General features: G+C 44.8%; 2 protein-coding genes across 2 annotated transcripts; one reads left to right on the top strand and one right to left on the bottom strand.

The window, feature by feature from the left end:
- The first annotated feature begins 2,857 nt into the window (after positions 1-2,857).
- On the top strand, positions 2,858-9,437 carry LMOD3 (leiomodin 3). Its single transcript, XM_002188720.6, has 3 exons — positions 2,858-3,242; positions 5,039-6,424; positions 8,907-9,437. Exons 1-3 carry the CDS (start codon positions 2,946-2,948, stop codon positions 8,931-8,933), a joined length of 1,710 nt encoding a protein of 569 aa, XP_002188756.6. The 5' UTR covers positions 2,858-2,945; the 3' UTR covers positions 8,934-9,437.
- A 956-nt stretch (positions 9,438-10,393) lies between these two features.
- Positions 10,394-20,273, bottom strand: ARL6IP5 (ARF like GTPase 6 interacting protein 5). The gene is made up of 3 exons (XM_002188686.7): positions 20,008-20,273; positions 12,439-12,656; positions 10,394-12,128 (listed from the first exon to the last, which is right to left on the bottom strand). Exons 1-3 carry the CDS (start codon positions 20,181-20,183, stop codon positions 11,956-11,958), a joined length of 567 nt encoding a protein of 188 aa, XP_002188722.2. The 5' UTR covers positions 20,184-20,273; the 3' UTR covers positions 10,394-11,955.
- Positions 20,274-21,469: the final 1,196 nt, after the last annotated feature.

Genomic DNA, 21,469 nt, shown 5'->3' on the forward strand with positions numbered 1-21,469 from the left:
TCAATTACCTTAAAAATAGAACAGTTTTAGGCACTCAAAATATGGGCTGCCTGTCAAATCGTGACACAGCAGTCAGGCCTTCCTGATATTCAAGCTAAGAACTTGTCAACCTTTTGGCTTTCAAGAGGGCTGTGTTGGAATTTTTGAAGAGAGCATTTAAATGAGAAAAAAAAAAAAATCAATGAGGTGAAGCAATCCTGCAGGAGAAGCTGCTGGTTTCATTCCAGAGTTCATCCATATGTGAGCACCTGCCTTACAAACAGTGAGCAGCAAGTCAGAATGGTTCATTACCAAGGGCAGACCTCTCCTTCTGTCAATGCGCTCCTGAAGTTTTTTGTTTAATGCTTGTTGGGTGCCTGCTTAGTGTGAGTTTTGAGCTGTTACTGCCTGTAGGAATTGCTCTGTGATTGCTGCAGGTTCCTCTTGTCTCCTGCTGGGGCTTTGAGTGCAGCCCTGGCACAGCACAGCTCTGCCCTCTGGTACCAGTGCAGCAGCTTGTTAGCCCGGGGATTCCTGAACAAGTGTCAAATTGGTGTGGAAATAGCAAGTGTCACCAGTGGAGGTGGCTTTCCTGTCTTAATGAAGATTGAGAAATGTGTGATTATTTTGGAAAGCTCTGAGGGGAACACCAACAAATGTTTTTGGGAAGAAGGTGGGAGTTTAGACTTGGAAAAGTGTTTTAGACCCACCGTGAGCGTGTCCTCACCTCAAGAGTGTTGTTTGTTGCTCTAATGTGCTGTTACCAGAACACCAAAACACTAAGCAGTATGTTAGGAAAGGAAGTGCATCCTGGAAACATAATTTATGGAGGAGAGACCTAAAGTAGGCAAAATATGATACCCACCTTGGAAATCTGTGGGATTAGCACCCATGTCACCAGGAGAGGTGTCACCAGGAAGCCCCTTGCTCTGCATCTGGTGGGGAAGGCATCATTCCCAGTATAGAGTTTCCTAATCGTGGTATTGACAGGTGATATATTCCTGCTTAAGAGAAAAAGTGGTTTTCAAACACCTGACAGTGTTCTCAGTACTCCTGTTTTCCTCTCAAGAGGACTTCATGGGTTTGACCCTGCTTAACTTAGATGATCTGACAAGACCATGGCCCAAGATGGCCTGGCTGAAGATCATGGAAACCCAAGAAGGTGGAATGGGGCTTTATTTACAGGCAAGAAATTAGCAAGTGAGAAGTAAGCACTGAACAGACAGCTTCTGTGGCCCAAACTGCATCGTTTGGGAGAGTGGCATTCCAGCTACTGAAGAGCATTGATTTATTTGGGACCATCAGGAACCCATTTATGGGTTCTATTATGGGCAGCAATCACTGGGGGTTAGAGCTGCTGGAGCAGATAGATTGATGTGTGGGTCTGTTGTTGTGCTTGCTACTGCATAATATAAAACAAGGATAAGGACATCCCTGAAATACCAAAGGGGCAAATGGAGCCATTGCATTCTTGGCTTGGGCTTTTATTATCTTTTCCTTTGCCACTTATTCTGTTCTTAAGTTTTTGCTCTCTTCCCTGCTGTGTAACAGCATTTCTCAAATGAGGACCTTTGGATAATGGACTTTTAATAGAGGTTAACAGGTCTTAGAACCCAATGTTTCATGTTGCAAAATACAGCAAAGAGACACCATCATCATGCAGAGCCTATTTTGCTGCTGGCAGACTCCAGCAGAGAGCATGGTTGAGACTGTGATGAGAAATATGGTTTAAAAATTGTCAGGGCATGGTTTCTTAGCCTCTCCCCCATGGTTTTGCTCCTGTGGAAGCTGCATTTACAAGGTGTGGATTTGATTTGATACCCCTGCAAAGAAAACTTGAAATTATGAGAGGAAATCTTCCTAATCCAATGAACGGTTCCAACTGTGAGTAGCAAAATCAGCCACCCTTGCTACTTTACTATTACAGAGAAACCATGCACATGGTGAGGTTGGAGGTTTGCTGTGTGAATTTAGCAGCCTATAAAATATTCTGAATAAAGAAGGAAGCACTTGGATGAAATAGACACCTAACAAAAAAAGGAGTTTGGGGAGTTACATCCGGTCTACAAATATAACAAAGTGAATCTTTGTAGTAGCTTATTAATTCTGAACAAAAAAATGGTAAAAAGTAGGAGAAGGACGAGCCTGAGATGAAATGCTGGCCAAAAAGAGTTGATGTTGCAAATGATGTCCATGACAGGGCCAGGCCAGTCAAGAAGCAGGCATGGCATTGCCCAGGATGGGAGCAGGGATGTGCCATGGGAAATGCTTCCCTGGGAGAACTCGGGCTGCTTCAAGGGGCTGCTGCCTGTCCTTGCATGGACCTCTGTCCCCAGGCACAAGGTGCATATTGTACCAGCTCTACCCACCTTTTTTCACCTTGGAGGACTTTTCTCCTGACCAGCGTGTGAGGCTTGGGAGAGGTCAGTCAGTCAGGGCCTAGACCTGGCCAAAAGCAGCTTAGGGCCTGTGGTCTTTGGTCCTTTTGAGACAGATTGGAGATGTTATGGACACAGAGACCTTTCTGATTCTTCCCAGAGGCCAGATTTCACCTGCACATCTCACAAGTGCCACTGATGTCCCTTCATCCTGATCTGGCAGCTCCAGGGTGACGCCCTGAGCGGTGCAGTGTCCTGGGAATCCTCTGGAACATGTCTGTCTTCTGCCTCCCTCAGTGGGGGACACACCAGCTGCACTGAAATGTCAGAAGGGTTTGCACAGCTGACAGGTTGCTGAAAATGGAGCATCGCCATAAATTCTCTTTATCCAGCCAAGTGCAGCTTAATATAGACTTAGCTGCACGGGCTGTGTCCCACACTGAGCCTGGGAGCTGCCACAGCTCAGGACCAAAACATGAACTTGTCGATTTAACCAGATCAACTACTAGTGAGGGGCTAAAAAAAGGAAATCCTTTGAAATTTATCTTTCTCTTTAGGTTTAAAAAGTCTTAGAGGAAGGAGGGAAGAATGAACATGTCTGAACTTGGCCAAAACTCCGATGAAGACGTGTGTCCCGAGGACATTGATGAGGATGAAATCCTGGCTAACCTGTCCCCTGAGGAGCTGAAGGAGCTGCAGAGCGAGATGGAAGTCATGGCCCCAGACCCTGAAATCCCAACTGGGATGATACAGAGGGATCAGACAGAGAAACCCCCCACGGGAAGCTTCGACCACAGGTCCCTGGTTGACTACCTGTACTGGCAGAAGGCATCCAGACGCATGCTCGAGGATGAGAGAGTTCCTGTCACCCTCTTGCCCTCTGAGGTAACAAGCAAAAAATCACAAATATTTATTATGCAAGAGCAGTGGGATCTGTTTTGTAGCTTTAATACCTTTACCTGCCTCTGCTTCTGTCCCTTACGTAAGGTAGAGTACAAACAAATATAGATTAATCCTAAAAGCCTCATCAGTGATAGAATCCAGCTTGGACTCATGTCAGGGTTAGTAATTTTTTAATTGCTTTTCCCAAATATTTACGTAAGCTTTTTAATAAAAAAAAAAAATTCCTAATTCTGATTTGAGTAAAGCAAATCACTGAGAAATTGTCACAAGATCATTTTGGAGGATGTAACTCTAATTAGTTTGATTTTGCATATGGAAGAGCACCATGTTGCTTTTCCAAGGAAGATTATATTAATCATACAAATTAAATTATTAATTGACAGAATTTAATGACGTACTGGAGAAAAATCCCAAATCACTCTATTTTAACAGGATAAAACATTAACAACCAAGCCTACAAACTCTTGAACAAGTTCAGCTCTACTCAATACAGTGCTTAAATTTATTAGACTATCCCCATGACTGAAATGAAGTTAAGGTCATACTTAGATATCTTTCAGGATGAGGGCTACACTTAAAATAGGTTAATAGAATTGAAACTTGGCCAGATGAAACACATCCATACTTGAATGTGAAGTTCACTAGAAGTGAGTTTGAGGTAACTGATTTATTTTACTTTTGTTTTGAATATCAGTGGTTTGCTAATACACGCCAGTGTGGCACATCCCAGACTTCCCAAGGCAGGTTTCATGGGCTGCCTGTGGGATTTTTTCTCCTCCTGCAATACTCTTGTACTCAAAGAAATAATTCTGTAAACACTTCTGAGGTTAAATCTGAAACCTGGGTGTGGAGCTGGCTGCTGCATTCACAGCTGGTCAAGCAATCCCCACCCAAACCCATTCACCACCACAGCCCCAAGGGCAGAAGTGACTGGAACCATTTTGTCTGACTTTGGGTGCAGCATAAGCCATGACACTGTCCTGCCTGAAGAGTGCAAATTTCAGGGGAATAGCTTGATTTTATTAGGATTTCTCTGTGGTGGAGGAACTCCTTACAAAAAGATGCTTGACAAAGACAAATCTCAGCAAGGAGTGTTTCTGGAATTGGTAGATGTTTGCAATTAATTTCTTTGGATGGTAGAAGCCTCACTGCCCTGCAGCTGCTTCATGCAGGGGCTGGTTTCTTATCTCTGGACTCCAAACTGAGCTAATATTTTATCTTCAGTGAGGTGCTGCCTTAGGTGTGATGCTCTGGGACTGCCAGAGCAGGTGGCCTTGGTGTCCCTTGTGCTGGATGATTCCACAGTGGTCACAATGCGCCCTCTTCACTCCTCCTTGGGCTGAGCAAACCATCAGGGTCTCACCCTCATGTCCAGTGCTTTGTGGCACACAAAGGAAACTTTCTCTCTTGTCAAAGAAATTATAAAGATTACACTAAATCCAGAAAGAGACTTTGGATCAGAAACTCTTAATCCCCAGAAGGGTTCAAAGACCATCTTAACATATCATTAAATATGTTCATGATTTAATTGTTAGGACTTAATTTAGTAGGCAAAGATAAGAAACTGGTTTGCAGCCTCTTTAGGAACAAGTTGTTCCTGTGTTCCCAAGCAAGCTAGTACAGCCTGAATTTACAGCAGTGAGACTTTTAAGGATTATTCTCTACTGTATGGGCAAAGAGGGATCTAAATCCAGCTGCTACGTGTTTATTTGAGCAGAAAGCTATTGTAACAAAGATGTTCTGCAACTATTTCAGCTGTGAGGTTTTGTCTTCCTCAGAGAAGTGCTGCGGAGGAGATGGAAGGAGAGGCTGGCAGCAGTGGTGAGGTGGCTGGCGGGAGGATGCCAGGAACAGAGGGAAAGGAGAGACATTACCAAAATGAGCACGTGTCTGAGTCAAGACCACAACCCGGGGACACAAAGAAAGACAGAAGTGATGAGGAGAGAGTGGTGGAGGAGAATGAGAAAGAAGAAGCAGAGGAGGAAGAGGAAGATGATGAAGAGGAAGAAGAAGAAGAAGAAAATGAGACTGAATTGGAAACAAAGGAGAATTACACCAATGAGAGCAGTCACATCAACCAGATAAGTCAGAAGCCAGGTACAGAACCAGGAGATATCAAAGAAAAGCCTAAGGAAAATGAAAAGAAAATATCAAAATTGAACATCCCCCAGAAGTTAGCGCTGGATACCAGCTTCATGAAACTAAGTGCCAGGCCCTCAGGAAATCAAACCAATTTAGAAGACAGTTTGGAGAAAGTCCGAAAAAACAACCCAGATGTGAAGGAGCTCAACCTGAACAACATAGAAAACGTCCCCAAGGAAATGCTGATAGATTTTGTCAACGCCATGAAAAAGAATAAGAACGTAAAAACGTTCAGCTTGGCCAACGTGGGGGCCGACGACAACGTGGCGTTCGCGCTGGCCAACATGCTGAGGGAGAACAGGAGCATCACCACCCTGAACATTGACTCCAACTTCATCTCTGGCAAAGGCATCGTGGCCATCATGCGCTGCCTGCAGTACAACGAGACGCTGACGGAGCTCCGCTTCCACAACCAGAGGGGCCTGCTGGGCCACCAGGCAGAGATGGAGATCGCCAGGCTGCTGAAAGCCAACAACACCCTCCTCAAAATGGGGTATCACTTCGAGCTGCCGGGGCCCAGGATGGTGGTGACCAACCTGCTCAGCAGGAACCTGGACAAGCAGAGGCAAAAGAGGCAAGAGGGGCAAAGGCAGCAGCAGATGAAAGAGCAGAAAGAGTTGATAGCCATGCTGCAGAATGGACTTGGGTTGCCTCCCGGGATGTGGGAAATGCTGGGAGTGCCACTGCCCCAGCTGAGGATGCAGGAGCCCCCACAAGCCCCTAAACCCCCCGTCCCTGCAGCTGTGTCACTGAGCAAGAGGCAGGAGAACACGAGGCCACCAGCACCCGAGCAGCCGTGCAGAGAGAAACCCATCAGCTTCAAAGTGGTCAAGCTGAAGAAGACTCAGCGCAAACCCCCCGTGCCAGAGTACGTGGAGCCTGCTGAGAAAACCAACCTCAAAGATGTCATCAAAACACTTAAACCAATTCCCAGGAGAAGACCCCCTCCCCTGGTAGAAATAACCCCCAGAGATCAGCTCCTCAACGACATCCGCCAGAGCAACGTCGCTTATCTCAAGCCGGTGAGTGCAGAGTGGCGCCTCTGAGGGGAGGGAATGGCTGCCCTGAGCTCTGGCTGGGAATTCTGGGCACTGGCAGGGCTGGCAAATGTTGCTACTGGACATGAAATGAATACACAGAAGCTTGGTAAGTTCAAAGGAGAAAAAAGAGAAAGTTTTGTTCAAACAGCTGGTATTTATAGAATTCTAAAGGTGACTGTGGATTGGAGGATGGAATTACCACCTCTCCAACCACACAGGTCAAACCAACAGTCCATTAATTCTCTCCTCCCACAAAGAAGAATGCACAACAATCATTATTTATATGAACAGTGCATGAGAACTCTAGTGGAAATATGTAAATATTATCAGAAGGCTAAAGAAGTTTGATGAGAACTTTAGAACTTTCAAAAGAGCTATAAAAGAAAACTTAACACTTTTAAAAGTCAGGGCAACAGGCAAATGCACCTGCACATGGCATTGCCACCCTTTTGTGTCAGGCTGCAGGTGGTTGTTTTCCAGCAGCACTGAGGTGTGGCTTGCACAGGGAACTCACTGCAAGCACCAAGCCTGCAGCCTTGTGCATCCCTGGCTGCATCCACAAGGTAAAAGAAAGGAAATTCACTCAGGAGGTGAACAAATCCTCAGAAATTAAACCTTACTATACTCCTAATAGTGTATTAGTTATGACAGGCCCATGCTATTATAAGACAGTTGTTTCAGGAGTACAACAGTATTATTTTTCACATTAGTCCCCCTTAAGCCCCATGTTTCTCCCTTCAATAGCTGTGTTTTCCCCTAGCTCTCACTTCACACAAAAGAGCACTGTCACTTGGCACACACTGAAATCCAGCCTGGACTCATAATCTGCAGCCCTGCTCCTGCCTGCTTCACCCAGCAACAAGGAGTGTATTTTTTTAGTGGTCCTTTGCTCCTCGGTATTCTGTTTGTCCTTATGCAGATCAATTGCAAAATTCTAGTGCTAACAGGAAAAAAATAAATTAGATCCACCAGCTGTGAAGATGGAACAAGGTTGTGGGAAGAAAGTAGTGGTACTGTAGGAGGTTTTGTATTTGTTTTCAAGTAAAACTTTGCCACTGAAAATTGGCTCAGCAGACAATTCAAGTGAGCTCAAGATCATCCTGACTTTAGAATGCCAGTTCAAAACTGCAAACTGCCTCTTGGGTATGGTTTCACTTAGGTACCAAATTCATGGGCTTCTTTTCAAAATGCTGGCCACCAGATTTAACCTCTTGCTCTCCTGACCTGTTATATTCCCTTGCATTAATTCAAGGGAATTGAATTAATTAATTGATTCATTATTGTCTGATGTATTTGTAGCTTGATGCCTGTTTGTGTTGCCAAGGCTCAAAGAAGAGGACAGAAAATCCCTTGTAGTTAAAAATAGTCAAGTAATACTTTGTAATTTTTTTTCCTTTCAATATTGACATTTTAATATAGTGGGACTCATTTTGCTTTCATTTATACCTACAAATAAATAATTATTTCCTCTGTAATTCCAGACAGAGTAGTTTGTCCTGATATTTTGGCAGGTGCAGGTTCTGCAGTGACCTCAGATTCTGGTCCAGGATTACCCTGAACATTCTGTTCTGTAGGCAAGGTTTGGGGTTCTGAGTTTCTGCTGGCCAGTCCAACTCGGCTGCAGCCAAGGCCTCTCCTCAGGGCATTTCTGGCCTTTCTAGGCCAGTCTAGGGTTTGCATTTTGGTTCCACATCCCAGACAAAAAGACCTGCTTGTGGAAAGCTCACAGATTGTGCTGGTGGCAGCAGGTTGGTCCTTCATGGCCATGGGAGCTGCTGCCTTCCCAGCTCTCAGGAGGCTGCAGGACAGTGGCACTCGTTCTCTGCCAGGCACAGCCCTAATTTTGCACAGCAAATGTTGGGTGCTGCTACGTGCCAGGGGCGATACTGAGCCCCAGCCATTCCCCCCAGAATGGTCAGGAGGATTTTATCCATGAGAGCTGTGGGGTTAAAGATAGAGAGATCAATGCATGGTGTACCCTAAATATGCCAGATAACAATTGCTGTCACAGCCCATGGAAAGATGAAACGATGGACACACATACTGGGGGCTTGGGGTGGTTTGTTTTGGTGGATTGTTTGGGGATTTTTTGGGTTGGTTCTTTTTTGGGCTCTGTCATCCACTTGTCTCGGATTTGGGGCATTAGGGTGTTATTCTCCTCATCCCCCTTGATCTTGGTAACTCCTTTTTGCCTTAATTCCCTCAGCTTTATTTCTGAAATGGAGTTTTGCTGCTTGAGCTGAGCTGGGTATTTGTTCTCTCTGTGGTGGGACTCAAGGCCTTCAAATTGATTTCCTGGACCTTAAGCATTGCAAACATCAAGTGAGGCATTCCAAACAAAAGAGAGCTCCCAACCAGAGCTCCTTGGAGTTCTCAGCTGTTATATTTTATTTTCTGGGGGTTTGTATTAGACTAAACTGGCCTGATAAGTTTCCTCCTCCTAATACTTCATGTCCTTGTCCAGGTGCCGTTGCCAAAGCAGCTGGAGTGAGAGACCAGACTGACCTGAAGAAAACAACTTGGAATAAAGACTATTCAAGTTTTGCTTACAACTGTTTCAGCAGATGTTTTCTGCAGAACCCAGGTGGTGTATTCAACTCTTTGGGAACAAAGCTTGTGATACACACTTGTATAAGTGTGGTGAAAACGGCTGGCATGGGAAAAGTCAGTGCTAAGTGTTTCCATCAGGTATCAACCAATCCCGCTGCCATCTGTCTGCCAAGGGGATTTGAGGCTTCAGTTTATTGTGGGAGTATTTTCTCAGAGGCATCAATAACCTTGTCTTTCTAGTTTGTCAGCAAACTATTTTGCTTCCACGTTGTCCTTCTGCTGGCAGATTCTGCAGGAACACTCTGTGCTTTATCTTATCTTTCTTTTCACACACATGCTACTTTATTACTCTCTTGTCCATGAGAAATGTATTTGGTTTCCATGTATACAGCTTCATTTTTTAGGCTAAGGAAACAGTAATGAAATAAAGCTCTCTCTGTAAGAAGTGTGCAGCACTTCCATTGCTAACAAGCACTCACAGAACGACTGCTCTGGTACAACAAACACCTTCCAAGCTCCATTTCAGAACAATGTCTAGTGGGTATTGTACCTGATCAACATTTAAAAGATGATGCCATGCTCTGCTTTGGGAACTGTGATGTTCATTCCCTGTGATTCACCACTCTCTTACTGCAATCCTTAATTGCAGCTACCTTGGAGGACACTGAAATGCCATTTTAGGTCTCTCTCCACACTTTTTGTGGCAGGAGGATGAGTTTCACCTCTTTTCCAAGGATTTAAGAAACTCCTAATTCCTCCTAGCATGATGTGTGAATAGCATGTCAAATCTGGCAGGGCTGGATTTGAAGGGGTAAAACCTGTATATACACAACTCAGTTCTTCCTTAATATTTTTGTGATTTTTTTCTCCTCCCTCTTTATGATCACATTAAGTTCTTCTGCTGTCTTTCTTGTAAAGCAGCTACAGGTAAGTCACACTCTTGTGAAATGCATCCACAAGAGATCAATTGTTTTAGGGACTTTTTTCTTTGTTTTTTAAAGCTATAAGGCACAGGGAAAGAACAAAGGTTTCTCTGTGCTAAAATGCACCTTCCTGTGGCTGCTTGATCCAAAGGCACAGCTATCAGTAATCCTGGAAGCAGAAATCCCTCTCAGGTAATTAACAAGAATTTGAAATCCCAGTTAAGCAGAACTGAGTTATATAAGAGACCAAAGCTGCATGAAGAAATACTGTAAGTATTCCACCTCTGTAGAGCAGCTGTTTAAGGATGCAAAAGCAAGGCTGGAACATTTCAGCTCAGAGATCCCTCAGGCCTCAACAAAGCTGACACAGAGCAGGCAGAGCCAGCAGCTCACTCCCCAGCACGGGCTTGTGGCACAAGCCACAGGGTGACAGCAGATCTCCCACCACCCCAACCACAGACACAGGCACAGGCTCGAGTTTCCAACCATTAGAATTTATTTTTCTTCATAACTGTGCAGTTTTTAAAATGCTACTGTAATGATGAAGTCATAGGCTACTATGTTGTTTAGGTGTGGAAACAGTTCTTGAAAAACAAAGACCATGCGCTACAAGTGAGGAACAGGCCATTGACTCTTCAGCTGGAATATACAGACATTTTTGATAAATACTCATCACCTTAACACTTAAATGGAATGACATGTTCAGAGTTCTACACAGTTCACTATGAAAACAGCATGGCAAGTTACATAAAAGCTTCAACTTCAAGGATCCTTGCTTTTTTGTTAAATTAATTACTTGGTTAGAAAAGAGAAATGAAAGAATATTTGAAATGGAGTCTCACCTGGACAACTTTCCCCCCCTGTTGTTGGTAAGCTCCTGTTATCAAGATGATTCCATCAGAGCTGGCAGTTAAATTGTGTATATATAAAAGAATCCCCCACACTGCTTTCAACATCAGGAGTTTTAACAGGCAAATATCTTCATGAATTTGGAATGGGTTTTCAAAAATTGTATCTTGACATTTATTGCTTTTACTTGTAAACCTGAAATTCAGTTTATTTCTTTGAGGAGTGTTGGAAGTACAGAGTCAACAGATGCATGTTTGACCTGTATCTTTGCATTCTGGGTGAGAAGAAAGAAAAAGATGACCCACGCTCAAGAACACACATACACCTCCATCTACAAACAGCTTGTGCAGACTAAAGCAGGTAAGTCCTAAAGTAGCAGTATTTAAAAACATCAATGGGGTAGAAACTCATCCCATCTATCAGCTCATCCAGCCTATCTCTTTTTCTCCCATGCTTGGCCAGAGTTTAGCTGGTACATAAGGAAGTTTGGCTCTCCTACAGAGGGGAGCAGTTCTATGGATGATGATTTTGGAGAGCCTGAAGGTGAATGTTACTGGGACTGGCAGGCAGTGCCATGTATATTCTTCATGCTTACAGCTATTTAGACTGTTTCAGGGCTGTGAGGTGAGGACAGGAACCCAGACTGGGTACAAGCACTGCAGAGTTTTACCACGTGCCAGTTAAGCTGGTAATGTGGTCTCTGTAACACAGAGCACTCAAGGGAGGGATTGGAGGATGCAAGAGATACCTGCTTGTGATACATTCCAGCTCAGCTGAGCACCACCAGGCCCACACGTGCTACCAGCACAACCTGGCTAAACTGCAGTATTTCAGAACTGAGATGAAAGGGATGTTGCTTTAATGGACCAATTTGCTACAAGACAGTTTGAGAGACTGCATTCCATAGGTTTCTACCTCTTTCTCCTCTACCCCAGAAGAAGAGACAAGCAAACATGGTTAAGTTAGTATGTATTTGTGTAAACACCAGAACATCTTGCTATACAATAGAAAAAAAGTTGCTGTTTGTATGTTCTTAGAGGAGCCCTGAAGACCTTGGAATACCTGTATCCTGCAACTATTAACCTGTACCACATGCATTTCCTGTTTTGTACATAAACTGAAAGCAAGCTTGAACAATAGTAAATAGCAACTACACTCCTGCAACAGGCAGAAATGCCACATTGCAGCTGCTTACTCCTTCACTTTAGATATGTAGTCAGCCAGTTTGTTGATACTATCCTCTTGCTGTTCTAGAGCATCCAGTATGAAGCCCATGGGGGTCTTCTTCAGGCCTATCCCCTCCATCTTGTTCTGCAGCTTGTTCTGTATGTTCCTGAGCCTCAGGGAAGCATGGACAAACATCACTGCATGACAAAAACACACTCATTAATTGCTCATGCCCAAGGAATGCATAGTTCTTGCAGCACATCCCAGCACCATGACGTCACTAGAAGATGATGATGTATCAATGACTGCTGAAGTAACCACAGGTACCTATTTAATAATAACATCAAAGATGGCTTGTGCTGCTTTTGTGTCCCCTCCCCCAGTTCTGCTTTGGAACCACCTAAACACAGATAGCAAAGTCAACAGCTGACTTAGACTCTGCAGACTTAGTTGAGAAAGGTCAAGTCACACACCTCTAGCCTCCCAGAGAAGAGAACTAATACTTACAGAGAAGAGGAAGCGTGATCCCAAACATGAACACCATGACATCTCCCAGGTAGGAGATCAAGAAGTAGCTAGACAGCATGATGGCCAGCACAAAAGTGGTTGGGTACTGCTTCTTCAGCTTGCGGAGTACATCCTTGTTGTGTGACATCCACACAAAGCCCAGGAAAACCAGCACCACCACAGTGCCACCAATGAGCATGTTCAGGGGACTCAGAAACCTGGAGAGAAGAGGAACAACAACCAAAGAGTTCAGTGTCATAACCTTCATGACTTGTGTGTCCATAGAGGATGAGCTAGCTCAGTGGTAATGTTACTATTGAAAAGGAAGTTGCTGTTGTGAAGACCTTCACCAAGGTCTTCAGCAGGAGCTAAACAAAGTACAAAGTACAACTGAAGAAGAAACCCTTAGTGTTGAATTTGGATAATCTTTTTCTTCATGTTCCTCTGCCATCAACTCATTTGATATAACATCCAGAGTCAGCATATCCAGACAGAAGATGGAGACAACATTGACTGATCTTTTCCCTTCACATGACCAAAACCAGGCTCAGGCTATGCCTTCAGATGAACTAGCTCTTCATGCTACCTTGTCTAGGTTTGCAAAATGGGAAAGGTAGAACACTGAGTAAAGGAAGTACTTCACTACTTCTCATTTCGGAATAAGCCTTCTCATTGGTTTACATTCAAACAAAAGTATTGTATGAACCTGCAAAAGTAGCTCACCACTGTTAGCACAACAGGTAGAACCCCAGTCCCAAGCAAGCATGGAACTGCAGTATGTGATAAAGGTCTTACAGGAAGAAGAGCCAGGCCTGGCAAGAGAGTCACTGCTGAGGTTTCTGCTCTGTTATTGTTATTAGAGTTTCCAAGACATTGAGTAGATCAACTCTGGACTATAAACAGCAAGTCCCTTTTTGGATGAAGGCAAGAATGTCACCTGCTCAAACCACTTTCCCAAGTATTCAGAGCTTGTTCAGAATCAAGTGTTCAGCAATGCCTTTGCTGAGCTTGTTTCTGTACTCACCCAGAGTCCAGGTTCTAAGGTATTTCACTTAAATAGTATTAAGTTATGTGAATTCATGTGCATTCTGATTTTCTGCCTTTCACATGCACTGATCTGATTAGACAGCAGCTGAAGCCTCTGGGCTACTACAGCTATGGCAGCAGCATGACAGCGCCCCAATAACACCAGGTATGCTCAAGGTTTCCTCTTGCAGACTTTGCAGATCATCCTGCTACTCTAAAGCTACCATGCCCAGTGACTCACCACTCCTCCCCACTGCCAAGGAGGATGTTATGGTTTGTGGTCTGTGCTTCACATCCGCCCCAGGCAGGAGAAATCTGCTGCTGGACTTGTACTGCCAACACTCTGCATGCAGTGCTAAGGGAGCATTTCCCTGGAGCAGGAAGAGTCCCCAAGAATTATTTCAGACCAAGGGCTGGCTCTTGATTCTTCAAGTCAGTTGTGCCAATAGGGGTGGGACAGCTGGACAGATAAAGATTAAAATTCAGAGTAGTTCCCCACCTGCTTCTGCTACTCATGCTGAAAAGCCAATCGGGCTTTTTGGAAGTGGTGACAGGCCAGACTTGCTTGTTGCATTTGAGTCACTCCCTGTAGCCAGCCAGATTATATTTAGCTCTGAATTGTCAATCTAAAGTTTCCAGGCTGGAAAAAGTGAACAGCATTGCTCTGGAAAGAAATCAGTTTCATCTGTGCTCCTTTGCAGCAGGAGGAGGGTGACTCATGACTGGACCACACTGGTGCCTGGGTTATATAGGTACTACTGGACATATGAGATTCTTAGAGTAGAATTCACCTCCACACCTCAGCTGCCTTTGAGCAGAAATGGCCAAACTGACACAACTCACAGCAATCTTTTTTTTTGTTGCTAAAAATCCAGGGACAAGATAATCCTGGAAGCAACAAAGATGTAGACAGAGCTCCACTCTACACTCTCCATGTGCCTGGAAAATACTCTCAAAGCCTTATCATCCCTACACTTCCCGTTACTCTTATTACAATTTCAGAAACTTGTGGTGAAGAACCATCCCTCCATATTTATGAGAAAGAGACAAAGACTTCTCTGCTGTACATTTCTCTCTGGTATTACACAGGTTCTGTGTAACTGCCTGGCTGTAAGGGATATGAAGAGGGGTGAGGGGAGAATGCATTAATGCATTCAGAAGATCCCTTTTTTCTGAGGAAAATTATTTCAATCACATGTTTTCTGAAGTGGGCTGTATTCCAACGTGAACAAGGGAACAGTGAACAGAAGTATCAAGTGAAGGCATTCAGAGCCACATGAACACAGATGGGGATTGCAGTTGCCACTGAAAAACAGTATTAAAATTATCAGCCATGTGTCCATAGACTTCACTACTGGTGATCACAGTGCTGGATAGGGTGTCATAGCCAAAGCCACCCTTTACTGCTTGACTCGCCCACAGCATAATTTACAGCACTAAGATTATCCTAGAAATTCATACATGGAAAATTCTACAACAATGGCAGTTTTAAGGAAGGCAGAACTCCATTATTCAGTTCCACTCAGATCTGTTGGAACGCTGCTCTCAATAACACAATAGCTAAAAACTAAAGAGGAAAAAACAGGGATATGTAATTTTAGAACAACAGAGACTGGGGAAAAAGAGAGCTGTGTAACAGGTCAAGAAGTCACCTTACTATTGAACCACAAACACTGATACTGGCCTTACTTATGCAGAGGTCAGAACACAACAGGACAAATTTGTGCTCAGGGGAGGAGGCTGGAAGTCTTTCAGAGATGCAGAGGAAAGGTAAGTGACCAGCCATTAAGTATGTTACAAGATACTTTCTAAATATAATTCCCTTTAGCAGGGATTTATGAGACCTCAAATACCTAAAAATGTAATGCACAGAACTACCAGCACGGCAAGGGTACAGTGACTTCAGGTTATACTGCTCAGAGGACTTAGGGTTGGAAATAAAACCCACTAACTTCTCTGACCCTGAAAGCAGTGAGTGTGGCAGGACTAACAGCATTTGGGGGTGCCAACAGCCCAGAGCACCCCAGCTGGATCATATCCTTTGTTTTCTGTGGTGACAAGGTACAACCCTGGGATGCTGTGACCTCCAGTACAGCTGGGACAAGGTGACAAGGAAAAGCCATCACCCAGATTCAGTTTCCTGCTGTCCCTGTAGTCTTCCTTCAGCATCTCCCTAGATACAAAGTAGAGACAGGGAAAACAAATATATGAAAAGAAACATCCTGGATGGCTGCAGGGACACAGGCATTGTCCTGTGTCAAGTAGGACCACGGGACACTTTGTATTGGTAGAAGCAGCCTCAGGAGAGCAGGGATGCTGAGGGTGCACTTGTGTGGGAAGAAGTACTGGCAGCTACCCCTGGCCAGCAGAAACAGATGAAGATGAAATACTTTCTTTTTTTAAATTAGATTCGTATTTCTAGGCACTGCCCTACATGCATCCCAAAACAGGTCAGAATTCTCACCCAGGAGCACGAAAACACAAAAAGCTCTGCTTTCAGTGAGCTGTCACATCACCTCTTCTTGTCAGGTTGCTTCATACCTGCACACTTGTGCACAGCCTTACAGCAGGAGAGGGGGAGGACACACAGCTGTGGCATAGGGAAAAAAGAGCTTGGCAAAGCACATTCCTTGTGTAAGGCAAGTAGCCTCTGGCAGCACAAGCCCAGAAATAGGACAGGCTACATAAAAAACAAAAGCAAGATAGCTCCATCCTCATATCATCTCCATTTTAGATGGTCTTGGGGTGATTATTCAGCAGTTGCTGTCACATCTGTTTCTTTCACATGTGACCAGGCAAGTTTGAACAAAGGCGCTGAGTAGGAGACTGGCAGTCATTGAGAACATTTTTTAAATTTAGAGCAACTCAGTTAGGCTGAAATAAGCATGAAAATTCCTTCTTAGAAGGCTTTTTGCTCCACCATGGCCCAAGCAGTGAGCAGGTTAGAGCACTAAAAGGTGCTCACTTGTATTAATTTAAATAACATTAAAGATAAAGTTCTGCCTCCTCTCTCCTCATACTTTGAGCTTCACTGAGGTTATACAGCTGTAACTACAGGTAGCACATAAAAGTATAAATAGCACATTGTCTCGAGGGATAGTCCTCAGCATCCATGGATTTAGCAATGCTTCTGTACCTACTGTTGCTCACTTGCATGGCTTTAAGAACAGGAGACAGATTCCTGCCTGTAGAACTGCCAAACCTTTATGAAGTTATGCACCAATATTATCATGCAACATGGTTTAAAATTATGCATGTTTTGCTCACTCATCAAGCATAAGAGAAACTGAACATTTTGCTGCCCTGGAGCCTTTGTTCCAGCAAAGAGAATCCCTACAAGTACATCAGCTAAGGTAGTGATCTGGGGAAGAAACATGGAAAAAAAATATAACACAGTTGTTGACTGCTGGTACAGATCAACAGTAGATGTTTGGAAGAAGTGGCAAAGGAAAGAGACATCAAACCTCAGGCTGCAAAGAGAATATTATTCCAAGACAGAATGAGCTCTCTGATGCAGCATTCTGAAATTCAGCACGCTTTTTTAAAACTGTCAAATTTTGAAGCTAATTTTTAGCAAGTACACGGCAACAAAAGCCTAGATGAAATTACATGAATTTAAAGTAGTTAAGTTTGAACTACATGATAGAGAGGCCTTGGAGTTGGAGTAGGTGGAAGAACAGACAAATTTCTCTTATTAACCAAATTGACTGTTTGAGGGAAGTTTCAAGATGTGGGAGGCACTGAAAGCCTCGATTTTAATAAGAATTCATACAGGACTCACAATGACAGGGCCCTGGCCCAGGGTAAGAACAGGGAGTGCAGTTCCTCTATAACTAGGAGAAAGGGCAGAATTTTGTTAAGAGCTTGTCTTTTGTCAGCAGTCTACTGCAACAGAGTTGTAGGGGGGGAGAAAAAGAAAAAGCAGACAAGTCCAGAGTCCTTCTTGAAGGAATTTGCAGAGAGGGAGTGTGGCTGCTACCACCAGCCTGTAATTGTGGAGTGGCACTAATTCACAAAGTCTAGTTTCTTGTTCACTGATTTATTATTTTCTACCCAGTCCTGTAGGCTGAAAGTAAAATCTGGATTACTGCAAAGCAAAACTTAATTTACAGGTAACAGTAGCTACAGGAGGAGGGAGAAAGGCAGAGACACAATGCAGAAAAGATTATTACAATTCCACTGTGCTCATGGTAAGGTTATTCCATACTTTGTGGAGAGAAGGTAAAAGGCTGGAGAAGTCAGCTTTGTTGTAGGAGGGGCAGTAAACTAAAGCTGTGGCACAAAGTAATTCCAGTATCAAGAAAGCTCTGGGCTACAATTTCTGTGTCAGCCCAGCTCAACCACAGTACTGCAACAGCTGAAAATATTATCTTTGCATTTCAAGTCTGTCTATATAATTAGATGGCTTATGGGCAGGTAAAATTGGTCATAGGTTAAGTTTAGTTTTGATCACAGGAAGACCACTTTATTAGTGGTTCCAATAATCCTGCCCTTAGGTCTGTACACAGCCCTGGAGTTCCTAAAAAACCATGATTCATCATTTATCAGGGGTTCCTGCCCATTACAGAATGAAGTGAAAGACAACTTAGTCATCAATTTAAATTTATCAGGAGAACTTTCTTTACCTTTCTTCCAAAGCCACAGTCTGGCCAATTGAAAAGTATTTTTATTAAAAGAAATGGATACTTTTTCTCTATTAAGGTATTATCCCATTTCTTTTAGAGTTATTCTCTCATCTAATTTTACTTCCATGTTATAAGAATTAGGTTCATCATATACCAAAGACTCTAAGACATGCAAAAAAAAAAAAAAAAAAAAAGTGAGATAAAGATTCCACTTCAGGTCTTGTTCATCCATAAGTTTTCAACTCAGAGGGCTATCACTCAATATTAAGATATTATAATCGCAGTTCTGATAATAGTTTCCATCTTCTGTGGCTCTCTTCCTCCTCCACCTCCCACCTCAGCACATTAGTAGGAAATAAGTGGGAGACAAATCTCCCTTGATCTGAAGAAAAGCCATCAGAGTTCAAAAGCAGGAATTTAGGAGGGTGTGTAAAAGCTGCTGCCATCCCTGTTTTACAGGGAGATGCCCTGTTTGGAGATACCTACATTATTTACATTCTTTTCCCATCTTCTTGGGAAGAAGAGCTTCTTTCCAGGGACACTGTGATTTACTTGTTCATTGAGAGCTGGCTACAACATGGTGCTGCTAATGAGGGTAATGAACACACAAAATATAGAACAAAGTGGCAGAAGAACAGCAAGACCACCTAGTAAAGATCACTGCAACATATCCCCATCAAAATACAAAAGAACAAGGCCTATGCCACTATACTGAACCAAAAACCATCATATGCATTAAGAAGAAAATGCAGGATTCTGAGCCTATCCTTCCACAGAGCAAATGTCAAAGTCCTCTGTGAGCCAGACAATCTTTATCAACTTAGATGCTGGGTCAACAGCTTCAGAAGCCCTAAAAGGATGCAGAATGCTTACCCCTCACAAAAAAAAAATTAGATTTAGGGGAATCACTTTAAGCCGCTGCAACATAAGAGATAAGATGTACTTCAGCCAAAGCCACTCTGGCCTGGTAGCTGGGCAGTTCTCCAATTTAAGCATTTGTGCGTTGCTTGTTGAGAAGAGTGGAGTATTTCAGTTTCCATATTAAAAGCTTAATCATCGTTTCTGCTGCATGTCTTGCTTAAGAGCTTTCTGACCAAAGATCCTAGAGCAGTACCTGAAATAGAGTCACATAGCCTTTGATTCAGAAGGTGATTATAAGGTTATTTCCTGATTCCCTTCAGGAATGCTGGGTGTGACACAACATTGTACCAGCAGATGGTCCTACCTCGAAGGTGTGAATCCTACCAACCAGAATGAAATTATGGGGTACCTTATTTATTTTATAGCGAAATTTTTCGGTATGTGCTAATTCAGAAATCGGAACGGCTTGCCCTGAACATTACTTTAGAACAGTAACAGAGAGCAGAATTTATCTATGCAATTTTTTAAATTCAAGGCTGAGCGTGTCTCAGCCTGAGCAGCCCCGCTGGGCAGGTTCAGAAGGAAGCACAGATCGCTGCGCAGGATGCGGCTCCAATTTCAGCGAGCAGCGACATCCCGCACCCCAAGCATCGCTGCCTTCTGCCGGGCGCGGTGTCCGCAGCCTCCGCCTCGGGCACAGGGCTGGAGGAGCAGCCCGTGGGAAAGGGAGATAACACACTCGGAGTCCTCAGGCCGGTCACACCCCACCAACACATCACAAACCCGGCTGCTACTGTGGCTGCAAACCAGGCCTCTACATTTTTAAACGACACCAGAGGTTTAAGGAGGGGCGGGATGGGGAAAGGGGAGTGGAGGAGAGTAAGGGGAAAAGAGGGGAAAAGGAGAAAGGAGGAAGGGAAAAGGCAGCTCCCCGCCCCTGTACTCTGACATCCCGCCCTGGCCCGGCCGGGCTCTTTCCCGTGGCACCCGCCCGGGGAGCGGGGCCACCCCGGCCGCAGCCCCGGCCCTGCCGGCCGCACCGAGGCCGCGCACTGACCCCACGATGGAGACGAGCGCGGCGGCCACCATCAGGTAGTTGGTCTGGTAGTAGAGCAGGTTGCTGACCACGCGGTTGTTCCATTTCGAGATGTCCTTAAGGTCGGGCAGCGCGAAGCGATCCGAGCCGGGGAAGAAATCGTCCCAAGCCCGCAGCGGGGCCACCTGCACCTCCATGGCCGCCGCCGCCGCCGCGCAGGCTCGGGAGCGCCGGGCACCGCCCCGGGGCGGCTCCGGCACCGACACCGACAGCGGCCCCGCCGCTCCGCGCTGCTGAACCCGCGAGCGAACGAGCAGCAGCACAAACGACAGGCGTGTGTCACCGCCCAGGGCTGGCAGCTGGCAGGGGCTGCTGTCAATAATCGCTGTGCAGTCATTGTTCCTTCAGCGAGTGGGAATGCACGTTGAGCGTTCACGTGGCGAAGCCGCTCGGCATCATCTGTGAAAGCAGGGATGAGTGGGGCGGGGGCCACGAGAAGTGTCAGCCCCACCACTGCGGGGTGTCCCATGGCAGGGGGGCTCTGCTAGTGCGGTGGATGTCTTCAAGCTGAATTTTATGTCTTTACGCTGAATTATCTCGCCTTTTGCAAAGTAACTGATGCCGTCTGATAGTTTCTACAATACAATTTGCCTAATGAAAAAAAGAATTTTGGATTGCAGGCATTGCGTCAGATTACATCACCTAAATAAATATGCATTAGGAGGGCGGAGAATATGTAGTATGTAGGCGGGTTCATGTAAATTTTACTATATAATAGATAAAACTTCTTACCCCTTGGGGTGCTTGATTTTTGGAAACTTCCGCCTGGCAGATTAAACAATGTCTCCTTTCTAAACCAGACTCTGTGTTTAGAGAGCTCCTAAAATGGGCAACAGGGTGACTGTGCCTTTGGATGGAAAGGTTGGTGCCAGCAGCTGTGGTGTTTTGACCTCAGCAGTCTGTGTTGGAACACTTGTGTTTTCAGGCTTTCACACTTCAGCCATCATGGCTCGAGCACGGGCTGTTTGTGCATCACACAGCACCCAGGGTTTGCTGCTACCGTGCCGAGCATCAAAATCCTTCTCCAAATGTAAGCAGGCTGGCACTTGCTTCTCACAGCTCCATCCGTGAAGGATTTACATCCCTGAAGTTTGGGAGTCCAAGACTTGAGCACAGCCCAAGTTAGCCCTCATCAGCTTCCTGGCCTGCACTGTTCTGGTTTATGTGTGGTCCCCGGTTTGAGTGGTTCTGGTTTATGTCCAGGCCCTGCCCAGGGAGTGTTAATAAGACAAAAGCCATTGTGGCAGGCAGCGACCAGCCTGAGCCTGATCACATTTGGGTTCCAGCTGTCCTGAAGGCTTTAAGGCACCATGATGTCCGCCCTTTGTCCCTGAGGATGCCCTCCGTGGCTCCCAGGGAGTTCTGAGCCCGGAGGAGGCTGGAGCAGCTCTGCTATGAGGAAAGGCTGAGGGAATTGGGATGG

The sequence above is a fragment of the Taeniopygia guttata genome, chromosome 12 (genome assembly GCF_048771995.1).
Source record: "Taeniopygia guttata chromosome 12, bTaeGut7.mat, whole genome shotgun sequence".
NCBI classification, from domain to species: Eukaryota; Metazoa; Chordata; class Aves; order Passeriformes; family Estrildidae; genus Taeniopygia; species Taeniopygia guttata.